At 41.8% G+C, this 25011-nt stretch overlaps 1 protein-coding gene across 1 annotated transcript in view; it reads left to right on the top strand.

The window, feature by feature from the left end:
- Nucleotides 1-25011, top strand: part of RARRES1 (retinoic acid receptor responder 1) — a 56000-nt gene that overhangs the window by 9017 nt on the left and 21972 nt on the right. Inside the window, exons 2-4 of the mRNA XM_047728875.1 lie at nt 6527-6589; nt 9018-9201; nt 12271-12407. Of these exons, the coding sequence (XP_047584831.1) occupies nt 6527-6589; nt 9018-9201; nt 12271-12407 (384 nt within the window). The remainder of the gene's footprint in view (nt 1-6526; nt 6590-9017; nt 9202-12270; nt 12408-25011) is intronic.

Genomic DNA, 25011 nt, shown 5'->3' with positions numbered 1-25011 from the left:
TAAATAAAATCCTAAAAATAAATAAATATATAAATACAGAGCCGAGGCTGAAATGCTGCAGCTGTGAGCTGAGGAGAAGTCAAGGACTTCTGGCAGCCACCAGGAGCCAAGGAGAGGCAGGGAGGGATTCTGCCCAGACCCCAGAGGGGGCACAGCCCTGACAACAGCTTGATTTTGAGCTGTAGCCTTCAAAGCTGTGAGAGTATCGGTTTCTGTGGAGGCAGCCAATTTGTGGTACTTTGTTATGGCTGCCCTAGGAAACTGACACACATGCCCGGCCCCGCCCTTCCAGAAGGTTTGGGTGGTCTTGTCTGTAGGAACCATGGTTATAAGCACCGTCTGTCTCCCTCCCTTCCCTCCAGCCCCTCAGGCACACATTCAAGAGCTTTCTTTCCACCCTCTCTTAGAGTTTGCTGGCCCAGTACAGCTTCTGTGCCGTGTGGGGGCAGAGCAGCAGTCGGAAGCTGGGTGTTATTGCTTACTAGCTCTTGACTGTGGGTCGTTGACTCCATTTCTTCATCCTTAAAATGGAGCAATGACTGTATCTACCTGAAATGGCTCTTGGGATGTGCGAACACACAGGCGGTGTGTAGGACCCCAAGGAGCATGTAGTGAGAGCCCGTTATATGCATCCTGCCTTTATCATTTGTTCTTTCCCCGTGGCCAGCAGGATGCCTTACCTACAAGCATGCAGTCAGTGCTTGAGACTGATTGGCTAAGGATTTGAGGAGCATGTCCCCCAAAATGTAGTCTACCGAGTCCAGTCCTCCTTCGTACACTTTCCTTTGAACACTTTCTCAAATAGGACTTTAAGATTTTTTTTTAATTTATTTTGTACAGAGAGAGAGATCACAAGTAGGCAGAGAGGCAGGCAGAGAGAGAGGGGGAGGCAGGCAGAGAGAGAGGGGGAGGCAGGCAGAGAGAGAGGGGGAAGCAGGCTCCCTGCTGAGCAGAGAGCCTGATGTGGGACTCGATCCCAGGACCCTGGGATCATGACCTGAGCCGAAGGCAGAGGCTTTAACCCACTGAGCCACCCAGGTGCCCCTCAAACAGGACTTTAAAAGCAGTCTGTTTGCCTCCCTACTGCAAGGGAAGCCCAAAATCCAAGTGCTGCTCCTTCCCCTAAGAGCCCGTTGTGAGGCTCGGCATGTGGAAAGTGCACATGGGAGGGGCTGCCTTTCCTCTTGGCCCGTGAGGGCAAAACCAAGAAACCTGGAAAACAAGACAGATTAGCTTATAATCCATGTCATTAGTGGTCCCTGATTGTAAAGCAGTTTGTTCTAGGCTACAGCCCATAAATCCTCTTTTATACATAATTAAAAAGAAATCTGTAGCAAAGAACTGCTAATTCGTCCCTTCAGGTTATGCATTCACACAGTCATTTGCTTTGTTTGTGAACTTTCCCTTTATATAAAGGGCCAATAATCTGGAAAATATTAGAACAGCATGTAGTATCTCTTGCTGTGTTTGAAGAAACAGATAAGACTTCGAAATCTGTCTCCCACTTAGTTTAGCAGTGGGGGAGGGGATGTGGTGGGGAAGGAAGGGCATAAGCACCATGATGGGCTATATTCCAGGAACACTCCTTCCCTCAGGGAAGCTGGAACTGTTGTCACCTTTCCCAGAAGTAAACTCTTTAAAAAAAAATACCTATTTAGCTTTTTTTTTCTTTTTAATAGCTATGAATGGATGGAGTAGCTTTGCCCCATGCAGCTGTAGCAAGCCAAGAGCCAGCTGTGGAGGGAGGATCACCCGATGGGGAGAGTTGGGCTCCTTATGATGGGGTGAGGACATCCATGCTCATCTACTTTGGACTTACCATTTATAATGACTTTCTATCTTTTTAAAGGCCTGTTCGTGGGCTCTCCGTCTTGGGTCCAAAGCTCAGGGAGAACCACACCTCATTTCAGGAGCCGTTTTTGTCTTTGGTCCACGGAGGCTCCTTCTGGAATTTGTTCTTGTACCCCCGTTCCCCCACCTTCCCATGGGCCACCATCAAAAAAGTCAGATGTGTATTCATCTGTTTGTCTGTATTCTTACAAAAGATATTGTTGGGTTTGTGTGCAAATTTTTATTTAGACAATTTTTTGTAACTGGTTTTATGCCGTACATTTTTTGTTTCTGTTTTCACTCTCAGAATTTCGGATCCATGTACATTGCTGTATGTCAGCTAGTTTGCTCCCTGTCGCCCCGAATGACACTCTGTGGCCGGTACCTCCATTTTACTGCCCACCCTCCGGGGATGGACACCAGAGTGCCTCCAGCTCCCCCTTACACATATGGTGCCTCGAGGAACCTCCCGCTGTGAGGTGCCAGGAACCAGCGTCCCAGTCCTGCGGGCTGTGAACCAGAGGTGGGTTAGCTAGCTTGCAGGGCGTGTGTAAGCGTGATGTGACCACGCCAGCCAGACTGTCCCCGAGCCAGGCTACATCAGACTTCTCTCGGTCAGCCCCCAAACCCATCCCACAGGTAGCCCTAGCCACTTTCTAATGTATTGCCAGTGATGTTATGGAGATACCTCATGGCTTCTGTAATTTGCATTTCTCTGATTACTCATGAGTTTGAACTGGCCTTCAGAGCTCTGTTAGCATAGTTAGGACATGGTGGGGTGCTCAGAGCAGTCCCCCGCACAGCCCCACTAGGGTAGCTGTTGTTCTCTAAATACAAGCATTGTTTAAATGATGGTTGGTGTACTAATGTCCTAATATAAAACTTACATTCTAGTGGTTATTTCTGCTCTTGAATTACATTCAGTGTTTGCCTTCTACTGTGGCCCTCCTATCTGTCCACCGTGTACTTCTCTCCATTTCCACCATCCCCACCTTGGTTCATCCATGACTTTCCGCTCTCCTGCAGTCTCCGTGCCCCGTGCTCACTCTGGACACCTCCTCACTCTAGCTCCAGCTCTCCACACTCCAGTAGAAGGATCTTTTAAAAATCTCTTCCATCTCAAGGGGCGCCTGGGTGGCTCAGTGGGTTAAAGCCTCTGCCTTCGGCTCAGGTCATGATCCCAGGGTCCTGGGATCGAGCCCCGCATCGGGCTCTCTGCTCAGCGGGAAGCCTGCTTCTCCCTCTCTCTCTCTGCCTGCCTCTCTGCCTACTTGTGATTTCTGTCTGTCAAATAAATAAATAAAATCTTAAAAAAAAAAATCTCTTCCATCTCTCCTGGCTTCCTATTTCTCTGCCAATAAAATCCTCACCATAGACTGTGGGGTAGCCCCTCCTTATCCTGGCTCCTGTCTCCCTGCTCTCTGGCCCCAGTGGCAGCTCCTTGGGGAAACTTCCGCCCCACCATTGCTTCCCCGTGGGATGACTGGCCTGCACTGTTTCCCCTGCCCTAGTCAATTCCTTCTTTATCTTCACAGTTCCATTTGGAGGTCACTTCCCCGATCCTGAGACTGGATCAGTCCTCCAGGTATCCTTTCATAGGTCTTAAGTCATCTATAATCACATGGTCAGTTCCAAAGGGATCTCTTTGAAGTCCTTCTCCTCCTACACACCCCCCCACTGCCGCACTGTGCTGAGGGCCCAGGCTACCATTGCCCTGTCGCCCCATGTTCCAGCACTTAGCACTGCACTCCGAGCTCCTGCGGTGGGTGTCCAACAGAGGCCTCTTTACTGCAGAACAGTTGTAATCAAAGAGAGCCAGAGGGAAACACAGCCCTGCAACGGCCAGGGGGCACGAGACACTCTGTCCCCTATGGAGCCCAGGCTGGCTGGTGCTGCTCACCAGGCTTATCTCCGGAGGACCAGCAAAGTGGCCCCCCAGGAGCTGTGACTCATGCAAGGAAGGAGGAAGAGGCCCTTGTGGGAGATAAAAGCTCTGCTCTTGGTAACTGATAAAGTGCAACCAAAAATACAAAAATCTTATTTTGGACCAAATGTAGATGCTTTTAAGAGTGCCTGATTAAAATAAGGAAATCAAATCAGCAAGGCAAATAACTCTTCAAAAGGCCAGGCTCCATTCTGACTCAGCTCATAGCCTTTGTTAATCGAGTTCTGTTTCTTTCCCTACACAGAGTACATACTGATACCTCCTTTTGCCTCTGTGTGTTTTCAAAAAACTGTTTTCAAATACTATCTTAAGTAGGTCATTTAAAATATGCACAGTTTTATCAAGGATGAGGAAGACTTTTGTTAATCCTTTCCTATGGCAAATAATCACCACCCCCCATGCATTACTGATAACGAAGTTTGATGGTCCCTGACCCTCGTATAGGAGGCCCACTTGGTGGGGGTGGGGGAGCTGGAAGTGGGTGTAAACGAAGGTCCTGAATGTAGCAGGTGAGAGGGCCCAGGGCTGACACGATCAGCATTTCGGGCTTAGAACCGGCTGGCAAGTGGAGGGGCTGCCTTCTCCGAGTTCTAGTTCGGGTGGGTCCCACTGTGGTGTGAGAGTCACAGGCAGCAAGCCCACCATTCCTCACGTTCCTTTAACTTGGGAAGCGAAGACCCCAAAGTTGAGGAGTCTCGGAGACAGGGGCCATGGACCGCCTTATCCCGTGACTTCTGTGCAGATCTCAGACCCATTTACCACTCACCGGGAGCTTCAGGTGCAAGTAAACCAAACAAAGCAACCTTGAGTCCGTGTTGCCCTTCTTCTCTAGCCTGGAACTTGGGCCAGACTCTAATTTCCAGCATGGTTCTTTCTCTCCCTCAGGTCTATAGATTTTCCTAATGATAAAAATAGTGAAGTATATTGACCTTTTACCCTGATCCTGTCTAAGCCCTTTTAATGCCCTATCTTATTCTTGACAACACCCTAAGTACTGTAGTTATGTGTGCTGGGAACTTCCTCCCTGAGTTCAGGATGAAATTCTAAGTCCTCTTCATTTGGGAAAAAAAAAAAAAAAAAGGCTTTCCAGCACCTTGTGCCCATCTCCCCATACAGCCTTTTTTCTGGCTTCATTGCCTTCCCTGGAATGGCCAGCCAGTACCTGCTCCTCAAAGAACTAGTTCAAGCCTCCCTACGTTTAGCGCCCTGCACACGCATAGCTTTCTGCCACACTCATGAGCACGCTATGTCTCCAGTGACTTGCCCATTGTCACAGTAGCAGTGGATTTCTGGTAGGGCTGGACTGGATGTTCTGTTTCTCTGTATCCCATACCTCACACTGTGCTTGGCAGGGTAGGTGGCAAACAGGAAATGAGGGAGAAGGCAGACTTGTGTGTGTGAATTCTGTACATTGAAGTCTGTGTTTCAACTTACACCAGAACTTTTTCTTTTTTCTTTTCTTATAAAAAAAAAATATTTATTTGATAGTCACAATTAGGCAGAGAGGCAGGAAGAGAGAGAGGAGGAAGCAGGCTCCCTGCTAAGCAGAGAGCCCAATGCTGGGCTCGATCCCAGGACCCTGGGATCATGACCTGAGCCGAAGGCAGAGGCTTTAAGCCATTGAGCCACCCACGTGCCCCCAGAACTTTCTCAAAATTGAAAATGAGTCCTAAGCAGATTGCCCCTGTGCTCCGCTCTGGGGGCTTCCCCACCCCCAACACAGTGACATCTGTACATTCACATGTTTCAATAGTCTTTATGTAAATAATTGCCAGAACATCCTATCCCTCCATTCTCTAGCTTTCCAGGATTATTTAAGGATCTAAAATAGGAATGGATGATATCTGGCATATTTAAAATAACCATCCTGTTTAGTGGTTGTGTTTCTGGGCTAAGATTCAAAGGAAATCGGTATTTCCAGAGTCTTACTTGATGGCAAATGGCATGAAGTCCTTCTAAACAGCTGAAACTGCCTCAGTGATATGACTTTGTCGAGTCTAAAACTGTGCCTCGGAGTCGATGACAAGTTGAAAAGGCTGCATGTGCATTTCCAGAGTTCAGAAATATACCCACTGGTGAAGCCTCCAGGGAGGGAGAGGCATACGTCTGAGGGTCTTCAGTGTCTGTACTCCATTCTATCTCAGACCTCCAGCCTCAGGGGCAGGTTCCTCTGCCTACAGGGTCTGGGGGTGCATTGGAGCTGAGGCATCCTCATGGGGCACCTTAGTGAAAGTAGCCACTTCTGCCCACACCCCCCTTCTTCATTTACCACCATCTGAAAACCCATTATCCATAATGGGGCACACTATTGTGCCATCTTCCCTGTTTACCATAGCCGCAAGGAGCATGAGGGCTCCCCCTGGCTGGCACCCTCATGAATGCATATCCCTCCCTCTGCCGCACGACACCCCCCCCCCCCCCCCCGCCGCCCCCTGCCCTGTGTTAGGGCAGAGAGAGGCGCTCCCTCCCAGCCTGACCTTTACACATCCTGTCTCACAAAGCCAACCAGCCCCCTCCTTACAACCATTTCCCCTCTTCAACCCCCTTTTGTGAGTAGATGTCACACTAGCAAGTAGAGTATCATGACTGGAGCAAAATTTGAACTCTTTTCCCCTTGTAAAACATGATTTTATTCCAGTATAAATGCTAGGGCTTCTGTTTGCACTCCCTGCTATCCCAAGAGAGTGATTCTTCAATAGCAAGATGTTAACAGAGCTTCTACTAGGCTAAGATTCCGTTTCTCTGTTTCAGGTTAATCCAAAGAAGGGATGTCAGGTGGACCTGGTGTTTACCACAGATCACTATAACCCAGAGGTAAGCTGCCACAATCGCTAGAGAATCCAGTTAGCAGCTCCTGTGGATTTATTTTTTTCAAAAAGGTGAAAGTCTGAATGTATAGTGACCTGGAGGTTAGCTTCTGGTTTGGTTTTTTTAATGCTTTGTTTTGTATTCTCAAGAATTGAAGAGCAGAGCTAACAGGAACCCACGATCGAATGCCTTCAACTCCATGGCCTTATGCAAGACTGCATTTAAAACAGTCCCAGAGCCACCGTCCCCTCCTTCCTTTGCCCCTGGGAGGGAATTTCACAGTTCCTTTGGTACCCCCTCCTCACACCTCTAAATGCTTAGAATGACTCACTCCCAAATGTCAACCTGTTCCTCTTCCTGTCATCTCTTGACATTTTCTTAGCAGGCCGGCTTCACATGAGGCCAATTCCACGAGCTCCCATACAGAAGTATTCTCTAAAACACAGAGCAATGTATGCCGCAGGCATTATTAATGTCTCTACAATCCTGACCAAGTCAGGCCATGGTTTGCCAAGTTTCCTTTACCTGATCTTAAGAAGAGAGTAAACAGAAGACTCATACCCAAATTAGAACCAGATGAGCTGCCATGTGCTGGGCTGAGCTAGGAGTCAGCAGCTGGAACTTGGGTGGAGAGACCAGCCCAGATGCTGTCTGCGTGGTGCTGATTCAAAGCAGGCAGCATCCCATTCAAGTGTCTCAGGGGCAGAGCTTCCAGAGGGAAGGCATGACCCCAGCCCCCTAGCCCACAGGGAGGCTTCTGGAAGAATGCCTACCAGTACATAGAAATAAGTTCTAACCACATAGCCATGTATTCTGATTTGCTGCTTTGCTTAAGAGCTAAACATCTTCTTAAAGCATAAGGAAGACCGCTTTGATTTCTAGCATTGCAAACTGAAAGTGTTAGATTAAAGGTAAAGGGAAAACAGATTATATTGACCAACAGTGTTCTGGGAAGAGCACAGCTAGCTAGTTGAAATGCTCCATTTCAGGGCATGAGGAGAGTGCTTTGCCTTGATTCTATGGAGCTGTTTCGGGATGGGAGGGTCGGAAAAGGAAGGAAAATGAAAGGAGACAATACCAGGTTTCTTTTCTCTTTCCTGGAAACAGCTTAGACATCAAAAGAGATTATATGCCAGCTCTCTCTTCTGCCTTTGATAAGCCTCTTCCGGGACACCCCCTTCACCTTTCTTCCATGTTGCGGCCGATAATTAGGATTTTAATGCACTACTGAAATTCCCTCTCATTCCAAGTAGCACTCATGGGAGGAAGGATCTCCCATTGTAAAGCATAGTTCAGTTTTTTTGAGTTAGTGCTAGAAATGGACTTACTAAGCAGATCCAATTTTCATTAAAATTTGTCTCCTTGTGAGCTTTTTAATTTAAAGTTTCTTTTTGGTTGTTGTCATCCAGTTTCAATGACTGTAAAAGTGAAAAGAACTGAACTGCTCAACCAACCACTTTGTAACAGGAGTTCTTAACTAGGGGCCCATGGATGGGTTTGGGTGGGGCCATGACTAGTGGCCCATGAACTTCCTCAAATTCTAGGCTTAGTGGTGATGGTCTGAGCATACGTGCATTTTTCTGGGAATAGATTCTGGCTTTTTTTGTTGTTGGGGTAAGGTATCTGTGACCGATGAGGATGAAGAAGCACTATCCTGTGATTGAATCATACATTTAATGTTTATTTGAAGCATATAACTGTCCATCTCCACGTGTCTCTGGACTGGAAGAAAAGTGAGGAGATGATCCCAGAGTACTCGGTATGTCTGTGTTTAAATACAAATGCAAACAGACATCCCTTGGATTGTTCCTGTTTGTGTGCCATTTGTCTCCATTCCTTCCAAATTAGATCTTGGAGTAGAGAGATGGAGTTAGTATAGAGCCAAGGTTTTGGCATCAGATAGACATGAGCTCAACTCCTGGCTTAGCATTTACTAGCTGGGAGACCTTGGAGTAAGTTCCTCCTTAGACTTCAGTATCTTCATCTGTAAAGTTGGCATCAGAGAGCCGAATTCATAAGGCAGTATGAGGATGTTGTCACTTCTGTTAAGGGGAACCAACTTCATCTTTCGGTTCAAGTTAGCAAGCTTGAGGTCCAGCTAAGCATTATGTTGGTGCACAGTAGAAAAAGTACCTACTGTCCTTGAGGTTGGAACCAAGCAGTACTCAATAGGCATCAACAATCTTTCTTTCAGATAGACCCAGCATTACTGTATAAGGGCATTGTCGGAAAGCAGGAGTTTAAATGACAGCAAAGAGGAAGGACCATTGTGTTCAGCAGTGAGCACAGAAATCCCTTTCCACAAAGCCAAGACCGCTGCATCTATATTGATGCCACATACGAGGAACTTCTCGATCCTGTGTGTAGCTGTGTATTGGGGTCAATGGGCAGTGATAAGTAGCCATTCTGTTTAATTCCAAAATCTTTATTTCAGGTTGGTGAGGAGCATTTGGGGAAATGTTCTGCTCGAGTGTTTTTCAGGAATCAGAAACCCAGACCAGCTATTAATGTGACTTGCACACGGCTCATTGAGAAGAACAAAAGACAGGAAGAGGATTACCTGCTTTATAAGCACATAAAGCAACTTAAAACCCCCCTGGATGTCATCAGCATACCTGGTATGAACCAGTGTGTGGAATTTCTGTATTAGGGAATGTATGTAATGACTAAATCCTAAATAGAATGATCGTGTACATTTTTATCCCCAAAGTGGCACTTTAATTCATCTATAGAATGTGGTACACCTCTTTATTTAAAAAAAAAAAAAAAACCCTCAGAATTATCATTTTCCTGTTCTTCATCTTCAGGACAATATAGTAACTCCATCAAGAGCTCTTGGTGCCCTTTTAATCTCCCCACTATGTGTCCCAGACAAGGGTCAGGGTGAGAGCTCAACCTTCAAAGAAGAGGTAGAGTTGCTACAGGAGAGGCACGTAGTGGGGAAGTTTCCAGGGCTGAATCCAGAGTGAGGCGACATTTCTAAAGATTTGCATTGTTGGCCTTGGAAACGTATGTGATGAGGCATCATCACCAGACCCCCACGGTGCTCACCGCAGACGTCCGCACAGAGCTGGGCGAGCCAGCTGTCTCGGGGCCTCGCTGGGAGGCTGCAGCGGAATCAAGTTTGTCTCACTTAAGTCATGAGCTAATGGGCAGCGGTGCCGTCTTTAATAAGAAATGAGCCCGGCCCTCCGAAGTGACTCAGCTGCAGTGAAGCAGAGCTCATGCTTTCTGACCTCAGCACTATTGAGTGCGTGTGTGGGCAGCAGCTGAAACTCCGCACTTACTGGCAAATCCAATTTGCAAAACCACAAAAGTCATCTCTGGACTTGTGCTCGGGTATTAAGCTTGACATCTGACCGGTGTAGCACTCTGCATCCCATGCTCTCTCCCGGCTCCCTCGTTTCCCCAGAGACTATAATGGACCCATGTCCACATGGCGAGACCTGTGGTCTCCACTCCTGAGTGCATCTGTGCCCCCCTCCATTTGTCAAGACTAAGTGTTCTTAAAAACTTGCCTATAGAATACTGCTCCTTGCCTTTCTAAAATTCAGAAACTTGGGTGTTTCCCATAGTCATTCTCTAACAACTCAGCTTAAATCCTGTCCCAGAGAATTATGAGAGACAACTCAAAATCTTGGGATTTCCTTATATTTAGTACTGTCTGAGATAAATGGGATCATGACTGATGCTTACAATCTACATTTATCTAGGGATTTCCTCCCTTTTGCATTAGCTGGGGAAATAAGATTTTATATAGTCTCCTTAAAACACAAATTTTAGAAACTGTAATAGGACCTTTTCTTTGAATATTTGCTATAGGATCACTACATTTTGGATACTTTTTAATCATGAAGTAAACTGCATTTTGTTCAATTAATACGTCCTACATGCCCACAAGGATCATTCTGTAACAATCTAACTTAGTGTGGCATAAAGCTCCAAAAACTTACTTTAATAGAGGGCACCTTTTTGTTAACAATTTACAAGTTCTGTTGTCACTTTGAGTTCAGTGGAGGCATATAATGGTACTATTTATAGCCTGTCTCTGTATACAAAATTATTAAAACCGGAAGGGTTTGGTTTTAGACAAGAGTGAGTCAGAACTGTGGTGCTGTCCTCGGATTGGCCAGTTCGGATCTCAGCAGCCTCTGTTCCATATGCATCAGTCCGGGGCGCTGGGCTTCTGGAGGACAGCGTTCTCTACAACTGATGGGTGAGACCATCTAATCCGTTTCAGGATATCCTCACTCCACACTATTTTTCCCCTAAAGAAGTGGTCGTTTGGCTTTTGTGACGAGTACAACTTTCACTTTTCTAATGAATTTACAAACTTCCTTTAGTTGAGCCCAAGTATGCTACAGAGGAAAATACTGAAGACCTGGAAACAACCAGCCCGGGTCCAGCCACCTAAATGAATCTGTAGCAGGGTTGTCAGCCATCCTTGTTATTCCCAGCGTTCAGTGTAACTAACTTGCTTACTAGCAATGGCTTTGTTGAGCCCACAGGGGCACTGTGAGATGAGTCCTGTGATGGGTGGCTGGATGAAGGAAGCTTTCACTCTCTCTTGCTCCCACCCCCACATGCACCACAGGAGTCCGAGGCTCAGCTCAAACCTCTTCTCTGTGAAGCTTTCCCCAGGTTCCTCCTGCCCAAAGAAACCTCTCCCTTCCCTGTGCTCTGTCAGCATTTTGATCCTCCTCCTCTTGAGGCCGGTATCAGCTGTGTTTCTGCAGTGTCAGCGAGCGGAGGGGAGGGACCCATCTTTGGGTCTCTCACAGCACCCACACCATCCATGAATGCTCCTTGAATTGATTAGCATTATAAACCAGCCAAGTCAAGTTCCACCTGTACAGAGAAGAATTTATGCTAAAGATTATTCTTCCAAGAAGGAGTAGTTTCCTGATAAGTTTATTTGTTATTCCTCACATATTATATTATTATTGAGCCTTTATTTAAACTGAGAATAGCTCCACCAAATTGCATAAAAGGATGGTCCATGAACAGTTATCTTATAAATTAATTACATGCTAAAATTTGAGTTCCTCAAAGTCACAAAAGGTGTTTTATTAATCATTGTATCCCCACCTCTAGCAGTGTCTGATATGAAGTAGGTTTTTATAAATACATGTTGAAATGAGAAGATTGCAGTTCCAAAAACAATACCACAGGGGAAAACCCACTTGATTTCTTCATGTGGTCAAAATCAGTGACAAAGATACTGGCAATTCACTGGTTAGCTTTAAAGCCAATGATTAGTGAAGGACAAAGACATTGAGCAATCGGCAAAGACCATTGCATGGACTTGTAGACCCAGACCAGAAGGTAATGTGAAGAAGATACTTGATAGACTTTTCAATCTAATTTTAAAATGCCTCTCAACTAACAAGACTTTAACTTTGAATATCATTCTAGCTCTTACTTTGCTTTAATATGGTACAACAAATAGCCCTTCATTTTTTTAGAGTAGCTTTACCCAGTAGGTTGTATGTACTGAAGCACGGGAATCTCTGTATGATGTAGAAACAGATAAGAACAAATCATGTGTCCAGCACAAGGTCTTGCTGTAAGAGAGGGCTGATACGGCTGAGTTTACGCTCCTATTCATTCCTAAACATGTGAAATTGTGTCTCCAAAATGCCATAACGAAAAGGTGCTTTTTTTTTTTCTTTTTTCTTCCCTCTCAGATAGTCACGGACATATTGATCCCTCTCTGAGACCCATTTGGGATTTGGCTTTTCTTGGCAGCTCTTACGTGATGTGGGAAAAGACAACCCAGTTTTTACACTACTACATGGCACAGATCAGCAGTGTTAACCAATGGGTAAGGAAAAAAACCCTGAAAATTAATTTTATGTCATAAGAGATACAAATAATGCAGAGTTCTAAGACTATGTTATTTTGAATTTCTAGTTTGACGGAAACAGTTTTACTTGCTGTCATTTACTTGCATGTCATTCATTCAGTAAATATGTCCATGCCTGCAATGGACCAGGTATAGTTTTAAAGAGTGTGGATTTAGCAGTGAACAACAAAAAAAAAAACCACAGTATAGCTGCCCTCACTGAAATTAATTTTGGTGAGGGAAGAGAAAGATGGTGAACTAATAAACAGTATGTGTCAAATGGTGCTATTAAGCACAATGGGAAAAATCAGGGAGAAGGGAATGCAAGGGAGTGTTAGAATTGCTCCTTGTATTTTCTCAAGTAAGTCCCCTCCAATTTGAGCAGGGCTGGCAGTGAAGCAGAGGCCTAGGGGTAGTGAGTGAGCCGAGCCTCCATAAGGGAAGAGGATTCAGGCAGGAGGAACCGAGGGCAGCGATGTGGCTGATGGGCTGGAGAAGCAGCTGTGGGGCTACTGTGACTGGAACAGAGTCAGCAAGGGGAGTGTGCCAGGAGATGAAATCAAATGGAGAGGACCAGTTCCTGGAAGGCCTCACGGGCCAGTAGAAGAACCTTGTCTTTTACTCATTAGAGCATTTTTAGCCTAGGAGTGACATGATCTGACTTACAATACCATCATTCTGGCTGCTGTGCTGAGAAGAGACCAGAGAGAGACAGCAGTAGAAGCAGGGAGACCACCGAAGTATTGGCAATAATCTAGGCAAAGCCTGGGGTGACTGGGACCAGTGGCCACAGTCGAGGTGGTGAGAAGTGTTTGTGTTCTTCATGTAGTTTGAAGTTAGGCCATCAGTTTGTTATATGGGCTGGATGGAGATCTAGCTAAGGAGAAAAGTCAGGGATGAGTCTTGGGATTTTGGCCTGAGTAACTGGAAGGATAGAGTTTTCATTCACTGATTGGGGAAGACTGCAGGGGCAACAGATTTGAGAAGAAATGAGCTTGATCCCGGGCATATAGACTAAATTCTAAATTACCATATAGATGGTATTTAAAGCTACAAGAGTGGATGACATCACAGAGAACGTGTAGATAGAGAAAAGTTCTGTATGAAGTCCTGTGACACTTGTAACTTCAGAGGTTTCGGATAAGAGAAAAGATGTTTCAGGGATGAAGCTTGACTCTATCCAGTGCTGCCAGAGAATCCTACCTAAAGAGGCCTGAGATTGACTATTTGACTTAGGTGGTTGGAAGTCACTGGAGAGCTCATCAAGAGCTAGCTCACTGGCACAGTGTGGGTAAAGACCTAAGTGAAGTACGTTGGGAACGACTGGGAGAAGGGAAGTGGACACTCCATGTCTCTCAAGGAACTGAGCTCTAAAGGGGACTAACAAGAAAGCAACGGGCCGTAGCTGCAGGATGGGTAAGCATAGGGTTGAAAGAGAGTTTGTTTTCTGTTGTATTTTTAGGTTGGAAAGTTTAACAGCATATTTATATGTTGGTGAGAAAAATCCAGTAGCAAGGGGCAAAGGTGGACTTGTAGGAAAGCAAAGGAAGAACTGTTGGAGCTCGTATCTTTGAGTAGGCAAGAGGATAGGATCTGTCCAAGAGATGCTCTTAGAACATGGAGAGTTCACCTGGGGGGAGGGCGGAGGCGCAGTGTCACAGTTGCTGACAGGAGGCTGGCTATCGTGGTGGGAGGCGTGGAAGTTCTCACTGCTTCTGTGTTCTCCGTGAAGGCTGAGACAAACTCATCTTGTGGGAGCGAGAATAAGAGTGGAGGTGTTGGAAGTGTGGGGGTGTGCATGGACTTGGCATTCTGCAGCCCTATGGGCTCCCGGAAGGATCTGCACTCATGAATATAGAGGGGGGCCAGTCATGCTGAGCTGTCTGGGCCTGGATAGAGTCAGGTGGGCTTAGCCCAAGCTGGGGTTATTGTCAGGAAAGTAGGACGTAGAGAGAGAGTGACATTTCCAGTCAACTAGGTCAGTTGCTTTTAAGAGAGGCAAGATGAACTAACCTTAAGGACAAATTTCTAAAATCCATTTTCTTCATGGATGGGTGAAACAGTGGATTCACCCGTGGATGGATCATTAGTGAATATCTTCTGAGTACAAAGATTTGCCCGTCATCAAGTAAGCACTTTTTAAAAAAAAAAAATTATTTCTTTAAGTATGTTGATAGTCGATGTTATATTAGTTTCAGAGGCACAGCATAGCGATCGGGCACTTCTATACGTTAGCCAGTGCTCACCCATCACTGCGCAACATTGTTACAGTATTATTGACTATATGCCATGTGCTGTACATTTCATCTCCATGTTTTTTTTATTTTATAACTGGAAGTTTGTACCTCTTGATTCCCTTCACCTTATACACCCATTTCCCCTATTCCCTGCCTTTGATAAACATCAGCTATCTGGCTTTATAATAATTTTATAATTGTTAAATTATAAGTAATTTACTTATAATTATATAAGTAATATATCGCTTATATGATTATTATTTTAAAAAAATTAAATAATTTTATATTAAAAATAAAAATATTTGGGGTGCCTGGGTGGCTCAGTGGGTTAAGCCTCTTCCTTCAGCTCAGGTCATGATCCCAGGGTCCTGGGATTGAGCCCCGCATCGGGCTCTCTGCTCGGCCAGGAACCTGCTTCCTCCTCTCTCTCTGCCTGCCTCTCTGCCTGCTTGTGATCTCTGTCTGTCAAATAAATAAATAAAATCTTAAAATTTAAAAAAAAAATAAAAAAAATAAAAATATTTTTCTAGCTTTTCAAGGCTGAGTAATGTAGCATACTATATATGCTATAAGATTTTATAGCATATATGGATATGCTACTCCATACCATATCTTCCTTATCCATTCATCTACTGACAGATTGCTTGCATATCTTGGTTAATTGTTAACTGATGGTGCAGTGAACAAAAGGTGTGGATATCTTTTCCAGTTAGTATTGTCATTTTCTTTGGGTGAACACCAAATAATGGGAATCCTGCGTTATGTGGTATTTCTATTTTGAATTTTTTGAAGAACCTCCATACTGTTTTCCACAGTGGTTGCACCAGTTGACATTCCCACCAGCAGTGTGTGAGGGTTCCCTTTTCTCCACATCCTTGCTAGCCCATGGTATTTCCTGTCTTTTTTATTTTAGCCATTCTGAGTGCTGTAAGATAATATTACATTGTGATTTTGATTTGCACTTCCCTGATTATTAGTGTTGTTGAGTGTCTTTTGGCCATCTGTTATGTCTTCTTTGAAGAAATGTCTATTTGGGTCCTCTGCCCAATTTTAATCAGATTATGTGTGTGTGTGTGTGTGTGTGTGTGTGTGTGTGTGTGTGTTTTGGGTTGACTGAGTCCTTTATATATTTTTGGATATTAACTCCTTATCTAAGAAATCATTTTTAAATATCTTCTCCCATTCATAGGTTGACTTTATGTCTTGTTGATGTTTTCTTTTGCTGTGTAAAATGTTTTTATACTGGTATAGTCCCAATAGTTTGTTTTTGCTTTTGTTTCCCTTGCCTCAGGAGACATATCCATAAATATGTTGCTAAAAGCTGTGTGCAAAACATACCGTCTACGGGGTTTTTTAAGAGTTTTATGGTTTCAGGTCTCACTTTAGGTATTCAACTTATTCTGAATTTTTGTGTGTGGTTTAAGAAAGTGGTCCAGTTTCTTTCTTGTATGTCACTGTCCCATTTTCCCAACACCATTTGTTGAAAAGACTGCCTTTCCCCATTGCATATTCTTGACTCCTTTGTCATAGATTAATTGACCATATAGGTGTGGTTTTATTTCTGGGCTATTTTGTTGCATTGATTTATGTGTCTGTATTTCTGTGCCAGTATCATACTGTTTTGATTACTTTGGCTTTGTAGTAGTATATCTTGAGATCTGGAATTGTGATACTTCCAGTTTTGTTTTTGTCAAGATTGCTTTGGCTATTTGAGGTCTTTTGTTATTCCATACAAATTTAGGATGTATGTTCTAGTTCTGAGAAAAATACTGTTGGTATTTTGATAGAGCTTGTATTAAATCTGTAGATTGCTTTGGGCAGTATGGACATTTTAATAATATTCTTCTAGGGGTGCCTGGGTGGCTCAGTGGGTTAAGGCCTCTGCCTTAGGCTCAGGTCATGATCCCAGGGTTCTGGGATCAAGCCCCACGTCGGGCTCTCTGCTCAGCAGGGAGCCTGCTTCTCCCCTCTCTCTGCCTGCCTCTCTGCCTACTTGTGATCTCTGTCTGTCAAATAAATAAATAAAATCTTTAAAAAATAATAATAATAATATTCTTCTAATTCATGAGCATGGTATACCTTTCCATTTGTGTTGTCTTTAATTTCTTTCATCAGTGTCTTGTAGATTTCAGTGTATGGATCTTTCACATCCTTGGTTAAATATATTCCTTGGAATTTTTTTCTTTTTTTTTTTAAATTTCTTTTCAGTGTAACAGTACTCATTGTTTTTGCACCACACCCTGTGCTCCATGCAATCCGTGGAACATAACAAATAGCATAGAGGACAAGGGGAGATGGAGAGGAGAAGGGAGTTGAGGGAAATTGGAAGGGGAGGTGAACCATGAGAGACTATGGACTCTGAAAAACAATCTGAGGGTTTTGAAGGGACAGGGGGTGGGAGGTTGGGGAAACCAGGAATTTTATTCTTTTTGATACAATTGTCAATGTTACTGGTTTTTTTTTTTATTTCTCTTTCTGCTACTTCATTACAAGTGTATAGAAATGTAACAGATTTCTGTCTGCTAATTTTGTATCCTGGAAGTTTACTGTTTAATCATTTAGAATTAGTTTATTCTAATCATTTTTTGGTGGAGTCTTTAGGGTTTTCTCTATATAGTATCATGCCATCTACAAATAGGAAGTTTCACTTCTTCCTTACCAATTTGGATGATTTTATTTCTTATCTGATTGCTATAAGTAAGGCTTCCAGTACTATGTGAATAAAAGTGGTGAGAGTGAACATCCTTGTCTTTGTCTTGATCTTACAGGAAACACTTCTGTTTTTCACCATTGAGTATGATGTTAGCTGTGGATTTTTCTGAGGGATATTTCCTTTAAACCCACTTTGTTGAGAGTTTCTATCATGAATGGATGTTCATGTAGGATGTATCATGTAGGATGCTTTTTCTATATCTACAGGGATGATCATGTGGTTTTTATCATAACTTTCCCTTGTTGATATGATGTATCACGTTGGTTGATTTGCAAATGTTGAACCACTGTTGCATCCCTGGAATAAATCCCACTTGATTGTGTTGAATGATCCTTTTAATATATAGTTGATATCCGTTTGCTAATATCTGGTTAAATATTTTTACATGTATATTCACAAGAAATATTAGCCTTTGGTTTTCTTTTTTTCTAGTGTCTTTATCTGGTTTTGGTATCAGGATAATGCCCGCCTGGTTCTGACTTTTATAAGGCGTTTTTATTACTACTGATTCAATTTTATTACTAGTTATCGGTCTGTTCAAATTTTCTGTTTCTTCCTGGTTCAGTTTTGGAGAATTGTATGTTTCTAAAATTTTATCTGTTTTTTCTAGGTTGTCTAATGTTTGGCACATACTTTTTCATAATATTCTCTTCTAATCCTTTGTGGTTTTGTGGTGTTCATGGTTTTTTTTGCTTCATTTCTGGTTTTATTTATTTGAATCCTCTTTTTTATTGATTATCTAAAGAGTTACAAGTTTTGTTTATCTTTTCAAAGAACCAGACCTTGGTTTTATTGATCTTTTCTGTTGTTTCTTTAGCCACTATTTCATTTCTTTCTGCTCTAATCTTCTTAGATTAGCTTTGGCTTTGTTCTTCTTTTTCTAGCTCCCATAGGGGTAAGCCTGTTGTTTGTGATTTTTCTTTTTTTTTTTTTTTTAAATAATTGTTTTAAAAATTATTTTCCATATGAATTTCCTTTTTTTAATTTTTTTTTCATCAAAAATGATGGTCTGGGAATGCCTGGGAGGCTCAGTCAGTTAAACATCTACCTTCGGCTCAGGTTATGATCCCAGGGTCTGGGGATTGAGTCCCCCATCACGCTCCCTGCTCAGCGGGGCGCCTGCTTTTCCCTCGCTTGCTGCTGCCCCTGCTTATGCTCTTTCTTGCTGACAAATAAATAAATAAAATCTTTTTTTTTTTAAAAAAGATGGTCTGTTATTTTATTGACAGTAGTAAGTTGACTAATAAAACTTAATAAAACTTTTTAAATAAAAAACTTTAAAAACAAAGCAAGACATTCCCTTGTACAGTCATTTTGTTAATTCCTTTATGCCATTTAGTAACTCTAAACAAACTTCTTTATTAACCCCCAAAATAAATCATTTCTTTCGGGAAAGGTTATTCAAGAGATACCAATTGAATTTATCTCAGATATTTGTTTATGCAGATATTCTTTCTAGTTAGCTTACTGCGAAAGTTCTTTGTATTTTTTAAATTATAATTTTAGTATAGTTAACAGTGTAATACGAGTTTCAGGTATACAATGTAGTGATTCAGCAATTCTATACATTACTCAGTGCTTATCATGATAAGTGCACTCTTATTCCCCATCACCTATTTCACCCATCCCTGTACGCACCTCCCCTCTGGTAACTATAACTTGGTTCTCTAGAGTTAAGAGCCTTATTTTATTTTTTGCTCCTTTGTTTTTTGTCTCTAAAATTCTACAAATGAGTGAAATTATATGGTATTTGTCTTTCTCTGACTGACTTATTTCACTTAGCATTATACCCCCTCGGTCTACCCATGTTGTCACAAATGGCAATTTCATTTCTTTGTGTGGCTGAATAATATTCCACTGTGTATATATATACCATTCATCTATCTATGGACAGTTGGATTGCTTCTATGATTTGGCTATTGTAAATAATGCTTCAGTTAACATAGTGGTGCATATATCTTTTGGAATTAGTGTTTTTGTATTCCTCCCGTAAATCCCCAGTAGTGGAATTACTGGATCATATGGTAATTCTATTTTTAATTTTTTGAGGAACCTCCATACTGTTTTCCACAGTGGCTGCACCAGTTTGCATTCCCACAAATAGTGCACAAGGGTTCCTCTTCTCCACATGCTTGCCAACACTTGTTGTTTCTTGAGGTTTTGATTTTAGCCATTCTGAGGGATGTTGGGTGATATATCTCATTGTGGTTTTGATTAGCATTTCCCTGATAATTACCAATGGTGAACAACTTTCATGTGTCTGTTGGCCATCTGAATGTCTTTTTTGGAGAAATATCTGTTCATGTTTCTGCCCATTTTTAATTGGATTATCTGGGGGGGGGTTTTGTGTTGAGTTGTAGAAGTTCTTTATATATTTTTTAAATTTTTTTTAAAGATTTTATTTATTTATTTGACAGAGATTACAAGGAGGCAGAGAGGCAGGCAGAGAGAGAGAGGAGGAAGCAGGCTCCCTGCGGAGCAGAGAGCCCGATGCAGGACTCGATCCCAGGACCCTGGGATCATGACCTGAGCTGAAGGCGGAGGCTTTAACCCACTGAGCCACCCAGTTGCCCCTATATATTTTTGATACTAACCCTCTATTTGATATGTCATTTGCAAATACCTTTTCCCATTCATTAGGTTAGCTTTTAGTTTTATTGATTCCCTTACTGTGCAGAGGCTTTTTATTCTGAAGTGGTCCCAGTAGTTTATTGTTGCTTTTGTTTCTGTTGCCTCAGGAGACACACCTGTAAATACGTTGCTATGACCAACATCAGAGAAATTACTGCCTATGTTCTCTTCTAGGATTTTTACAGTTTCAGGTCTCACATTTATAATTTTTAATCCATTTTTAGTTTACTTTTGTGTATAGTGTGATAAAATGGTCCAGTTTCTTTCTTATATATAGCTGTCCAGTTTTCCCAACACAATTTGTTGAAGAAACTGCCTTTTTCCTATTGTATATTCTTTCTCCTTTTATAAAAGATTAATTGACCATATAATTATGGGTATATTTCTGGGCTCTGTGTTCCATTGTTCTGGATGTCTATTTTTGTGTCAATACCATACTGTTTTGATTACTACAGCTTTGTAGTATATCTTGAAATCTGGGCGTGTGATCCCTCCAGTTTTGTTCTTTTTTTCCCTAAGATTGCTTTGGCTATCCAGGGTCTTTTTTGTTGTTGTTGTTCCATATGAATTTTAGGACTGTTTGTTCTAGTTTTGTGAAAAATGCTGTTGGTATTTTGATAAGGATTGCATAGAGTGTGTAGATTGCTGTGTGTAGTACAGACATTTCAACAATATTGTTTCTTCCAATCTATGAGCATGGAATATTTTTACTTTTGTATCTGTCATCCTCAATTTCATTCACTTATTCTTTATAGTTTTCAGAGAATAGGACTTTTACTTTCCTTAATTAATTTTATTCTTAGGTATTTTATACTTTTTGGTACAATTATAAATGGGATTGTTTTCTTAATTTCTCTTTCTGCTACTTCATTATTAGTGTATAGAAATGCAACAAATTTCTGTACATTGATTTTTGTATCCTGTGACCTTATGGAATTAATTTATCAGTTCTGGTAGTTTTCTTGGTGGAGTCTTTAAGGTTTTCTATATATATACACATATATACATAATATCATGTCATCTGCACATAGTGAAGTTGTACTTCTTCTTTACCAATTTGGGTACCTTTTTCTTGTCTGATTGCTGCAGCGAGGACTTCCAGTACTATGTTGAAGAAAGTGGTTATAATGGACATCTGTCTTGTTCCTGACCACAGGAGGAAAGCTCTCAGGTTTTCACTATTGAGTAAGATGTTAACTGTGAGGTTTTCATTTATGGCCTTTATTACGTTGCAGTGTATTCCCTGTAAACCTACTTTGTTTTTCTGTACCTATTGAAATGATCATATAGTTTTTGTCCTTTCTGTTGTTGACATAATGAATCAATTTGATTGACTTGCAAATATTGAATGGCCCTTGCATCCCAGGAATAAATCCCACTTGATCATGATGAATGCTTTTTAAAAGGTATTATTGTGGTTCTCTTTCTTTGTAGTGTCTTTATCTGGTTTTGGTATCAAGGTAATGCTTGTAAAACGAATTTGTAAACTTTCTTTCCTCTTCTGTGTTTTGGACTAGTTGGAGATGAATAGGTGTAAACTCTTCTAAAGATTTGGTAGAATACACTGTGAAGCCTTCTGGTCCTGAACTTTTGTTTGTTCAGAGTTTTTTGACCACTGATTGGATTTCATTGCTGGTGATCAGTCTGTTCAAATTTTCTTTTCTTTTTTTCCTGGTTCAGTTTTGGGAGGTTCTGTTTCTAGGAATTGATTTCTTTTAGGTTGTCCAATTTGTTGGCATATAACTTTTCATAATATTCTTTTATAATCCTTTGTATTTCTGTGGTGTCAGTTGTTACTCCTTTTTCAGTTCTCATATTGTTTGAGTTCTCTCTCAATCTCTCTCTCTTAATGAGTCTGACTAAAGACTTATTAATTTTTTTTTAAAGATTTTATTTGTCAGAGAGCGCACACGAGAGCGAGCACAGGCAGACAGAGTGGCAGGCAGAGACAGAGAGAGAAGCAGGCTCCCTGCCAAACAAGGGGCCCAATGTGGGACTCGATCTGAGGACGCTGGGATCATGACCTGAGCCGAAGGCGGCCACTTAACCAACTGAGCCACCCAGGCATCTGCATCCCAAGACTTATTAATTTTGTTGATCTTTTAAAAGAACAGCTCTGGTTTAATTGGTATGTTCTATTGTTTTTTTAGTTTCTACTTTGCTTATTTCTGCTCTAATCTTTATATTTCTTTCCTTCTACTGGTTTTGGTTTTTGTTCTTTTTCTTGCTCTTTAGATGTAAGGTTAGGTTGTTTGTTTGAGATTTTTATTGCTTCTTGAGGTGGAACTGTATAGCAATAGACTCCCTCTTAGAATAGTTTTTGCTTCATCCCAAAGATATTGGATTGTTGTGTTTTCATTTTCATTTGTCTCCATGTATTTTTTTATTTCCTCTTTGGTTTCTTGGTTGACCCATTCATTGTTTAGGAACATGTTCTTTAATCTCCATGTATTAGTGCTCTTTCCAGATTTTTCTTATTATTGATTTCCAGTTTCATAGCATTGTGGTCAGAAGAGATGTATGGAATGGCCTTGATCTTTTTTAATTTGTTGAGACTTGTTTTGTGGCCTACTATGTGACCTATTCTAGAGAATGTCTCATGTGTACTTAAAAAGAATGTGTATTCTGCTGAGTTTTTTAATATTTTCAGTGTTCCAAGATTCATTGTTTATGCACTACACCCAGTGCTCCACGCAATATGTGCCCTCCTTAATACCCACCACCATCCCCGTCTCCTCCAAAACCCTCAGTTTGTTTCTCAGAGTCCACAGTCTCTCATGCTTTGTGTCCCCCTCCAATTTTCCCCACTTCACTTTTCCTTTCCTTCTCTTAATGTCCTCCAATTTATTCCTTATGCTCCACAAGTAAGTGAAACTGTATGATAATCGACTCTTTCTGCTTGACTTATTTCACTCAGTATAATCTCCTCCAGTCCCGTCCATGTTGATACAAAAGTTGTGTATTCATTGTTTCTGATGGAGGCATAATATTCCATTGTATATCGGGCCATAATTTCTTTATCCTGGGGCGCCTGGGTGGCTCAGTGGGTTAAGCCGCTGTCTTCGGCTCAGGTCATGATCTCAGGGTCCTGGGATCGAGTCCCACATCGGGCTCTCTGCTCAGCAAGAAGCCTGCTTCCCTCTCTCTCTCTGCCTGCCTCTCCGTCTACTTGTGATTTCTCTCTGTCAAATAAATAAATAAAATCTTTAAAAAAAAAAAATTTCTTTATCCATTCGTCTGTTGAAGCGCATCTTGGCTCTTTCCACAGTTTGGTGATTGTGGCAATTGCTGCTATGAACCTTGGGGTACAGATGGCCCTTCTTTTCACTACATCTGTATCTTTGGGTTAAATATCCAGTAGTGCAATTGCAGAGTCATAATGTAGCTCTATTTTTAATCTCTTAAGGAATCTCCACACTGTTTTCCAAAGTGGCTGTACCAACTTGTGTTCCCACCAACAGTGTAAGAGGGTTCCCCTTTCTCCACATCCTCTCCAACACTTGTTGTTTACTGTTTTGGTAATTTTGGCCATTCTAACTGGTGTAAGGTGGTATCTCAATGTGTATCTCAATTGAATCTCCCTGATGGCTAATGATGATGAACATTTTTTCATGTGTCTGTTAGCCATTTGTATGTATTTGGAGAAGTGTCTGTTCATGTCTTCTGCCCATTTTTTGACATGATTATCTGGGTTTTTTTGAGTGCTGAGTTTGAGGAGTTCTTTATAGATCTTAGATATCAGCCCTTTGTCTGTAGTGTCATTTGTGAATATCCTCTCCCATTCTGTGGGTTGCCTCTTTGTTTTGTTGACTGTTTCCTTTGCTGTGCAGAAGCTTTTTATCTTGATGAAGTCCCATAAGTTCATTTTCACTTTATTCTGCTGTTTTTGGTGAGATACTCTGAATGTATGTGTTAGATCCATATGGTCCAATGAATCATTCAAAGCCACTGTTTCCTTGCTGGTTATCTGTCTGGATGACGTATCCATTTATGTAAGTTAGGTGTTAAAGTACCCTACTGTTACTGTATTACTATCTATTACTTCCTTTATGTTCATTATTGGCTGGTTTATGTATTTTGGTGCTCCCATATTTGGTGCATAAATATTCACAATTTTTATAACTTCCTGTTGGACTGTTCCTTCAATGATTAAATACTGTCCTTGGTGGTCTCTGTTAGTCTTTGCTTTCAAATTTACTTTGTCTGATATAAGTATTGCTATCCTGCTTTCTTTTCCCCTCCATTTGCATGATAAATACTTTTTTTTATATCTTTTATATCTTCACTTTCAGTCTGCATGTGTCTAGGACTGAAACTAGTCCCTTGTAGGCAACATAAAGATGGATCTTGCTTTTTTTTTTTTAGAAGATTGATTGATTGATTGATTGATTTGACAGAGGGAGAGAGAGAGAGAACACAAGCAGGGGGAATAGGGGAGGGAGAAGCAGGCTTCCTGCCGAGCAGGGAGCCGGATGTGTGCCTTGATCCTAAGACCCTGGGATCATGACCCAAGCTGAAGGCTGGTGCCTAATAAGTGAGCACCCACGTGCCCTAGTCTTGCTTTTTTATTCATCCCATCACCCTATGTCTTTTGATTAGAGCATTTGCTCCATTTACATTCATAGTACTATTGATTATTGAGGTATGTACTTATTGTTTTGTCACTTGTTCTATGGTTTTTATATTTTGTCTCTGTTCCTTTTTTTTTTTTTCTTGGTCTCTTCTCTCATTGCTCTTTGGTGATATACTTGGATTCCTTTCTCATTTTTTGCATATCTGTTACTGATTATTGATTTGTGGTTACCATTAAGTTTATAAAGAATATCTTATTCATATAGCAGAGTATATTAAGTTGATGGTCACTTAAGTTTGAACCCGTTCTTTTCTCCTCTTCCCCCCACATTTTAGGTATATGGTGTCTCATTTTACATTCTTTTATTTTGTGAATCCTTGATTTTTATAGATCTACTTAATTTTACCACTTTTGTACTTCCTCATTTTC

Source organism: Lutra lutra, chromosome 1 (genome assembly GCF_902655055.1).
Source record: "Lutra lutra chromosome 1, mLutLut1.2, whole genome shotgun sequence".
Classification (NCBI taxonomy): Eukaryota; Metazoa; Chordata; class Mammalia; order Carnivora; family Mustelidae; genus Lutra; species Lutra lutra.
Note: the sequence above shows the minus strand (reverse complement) of the source record. Positions and strands in the feature narration are given on the sequence as shown.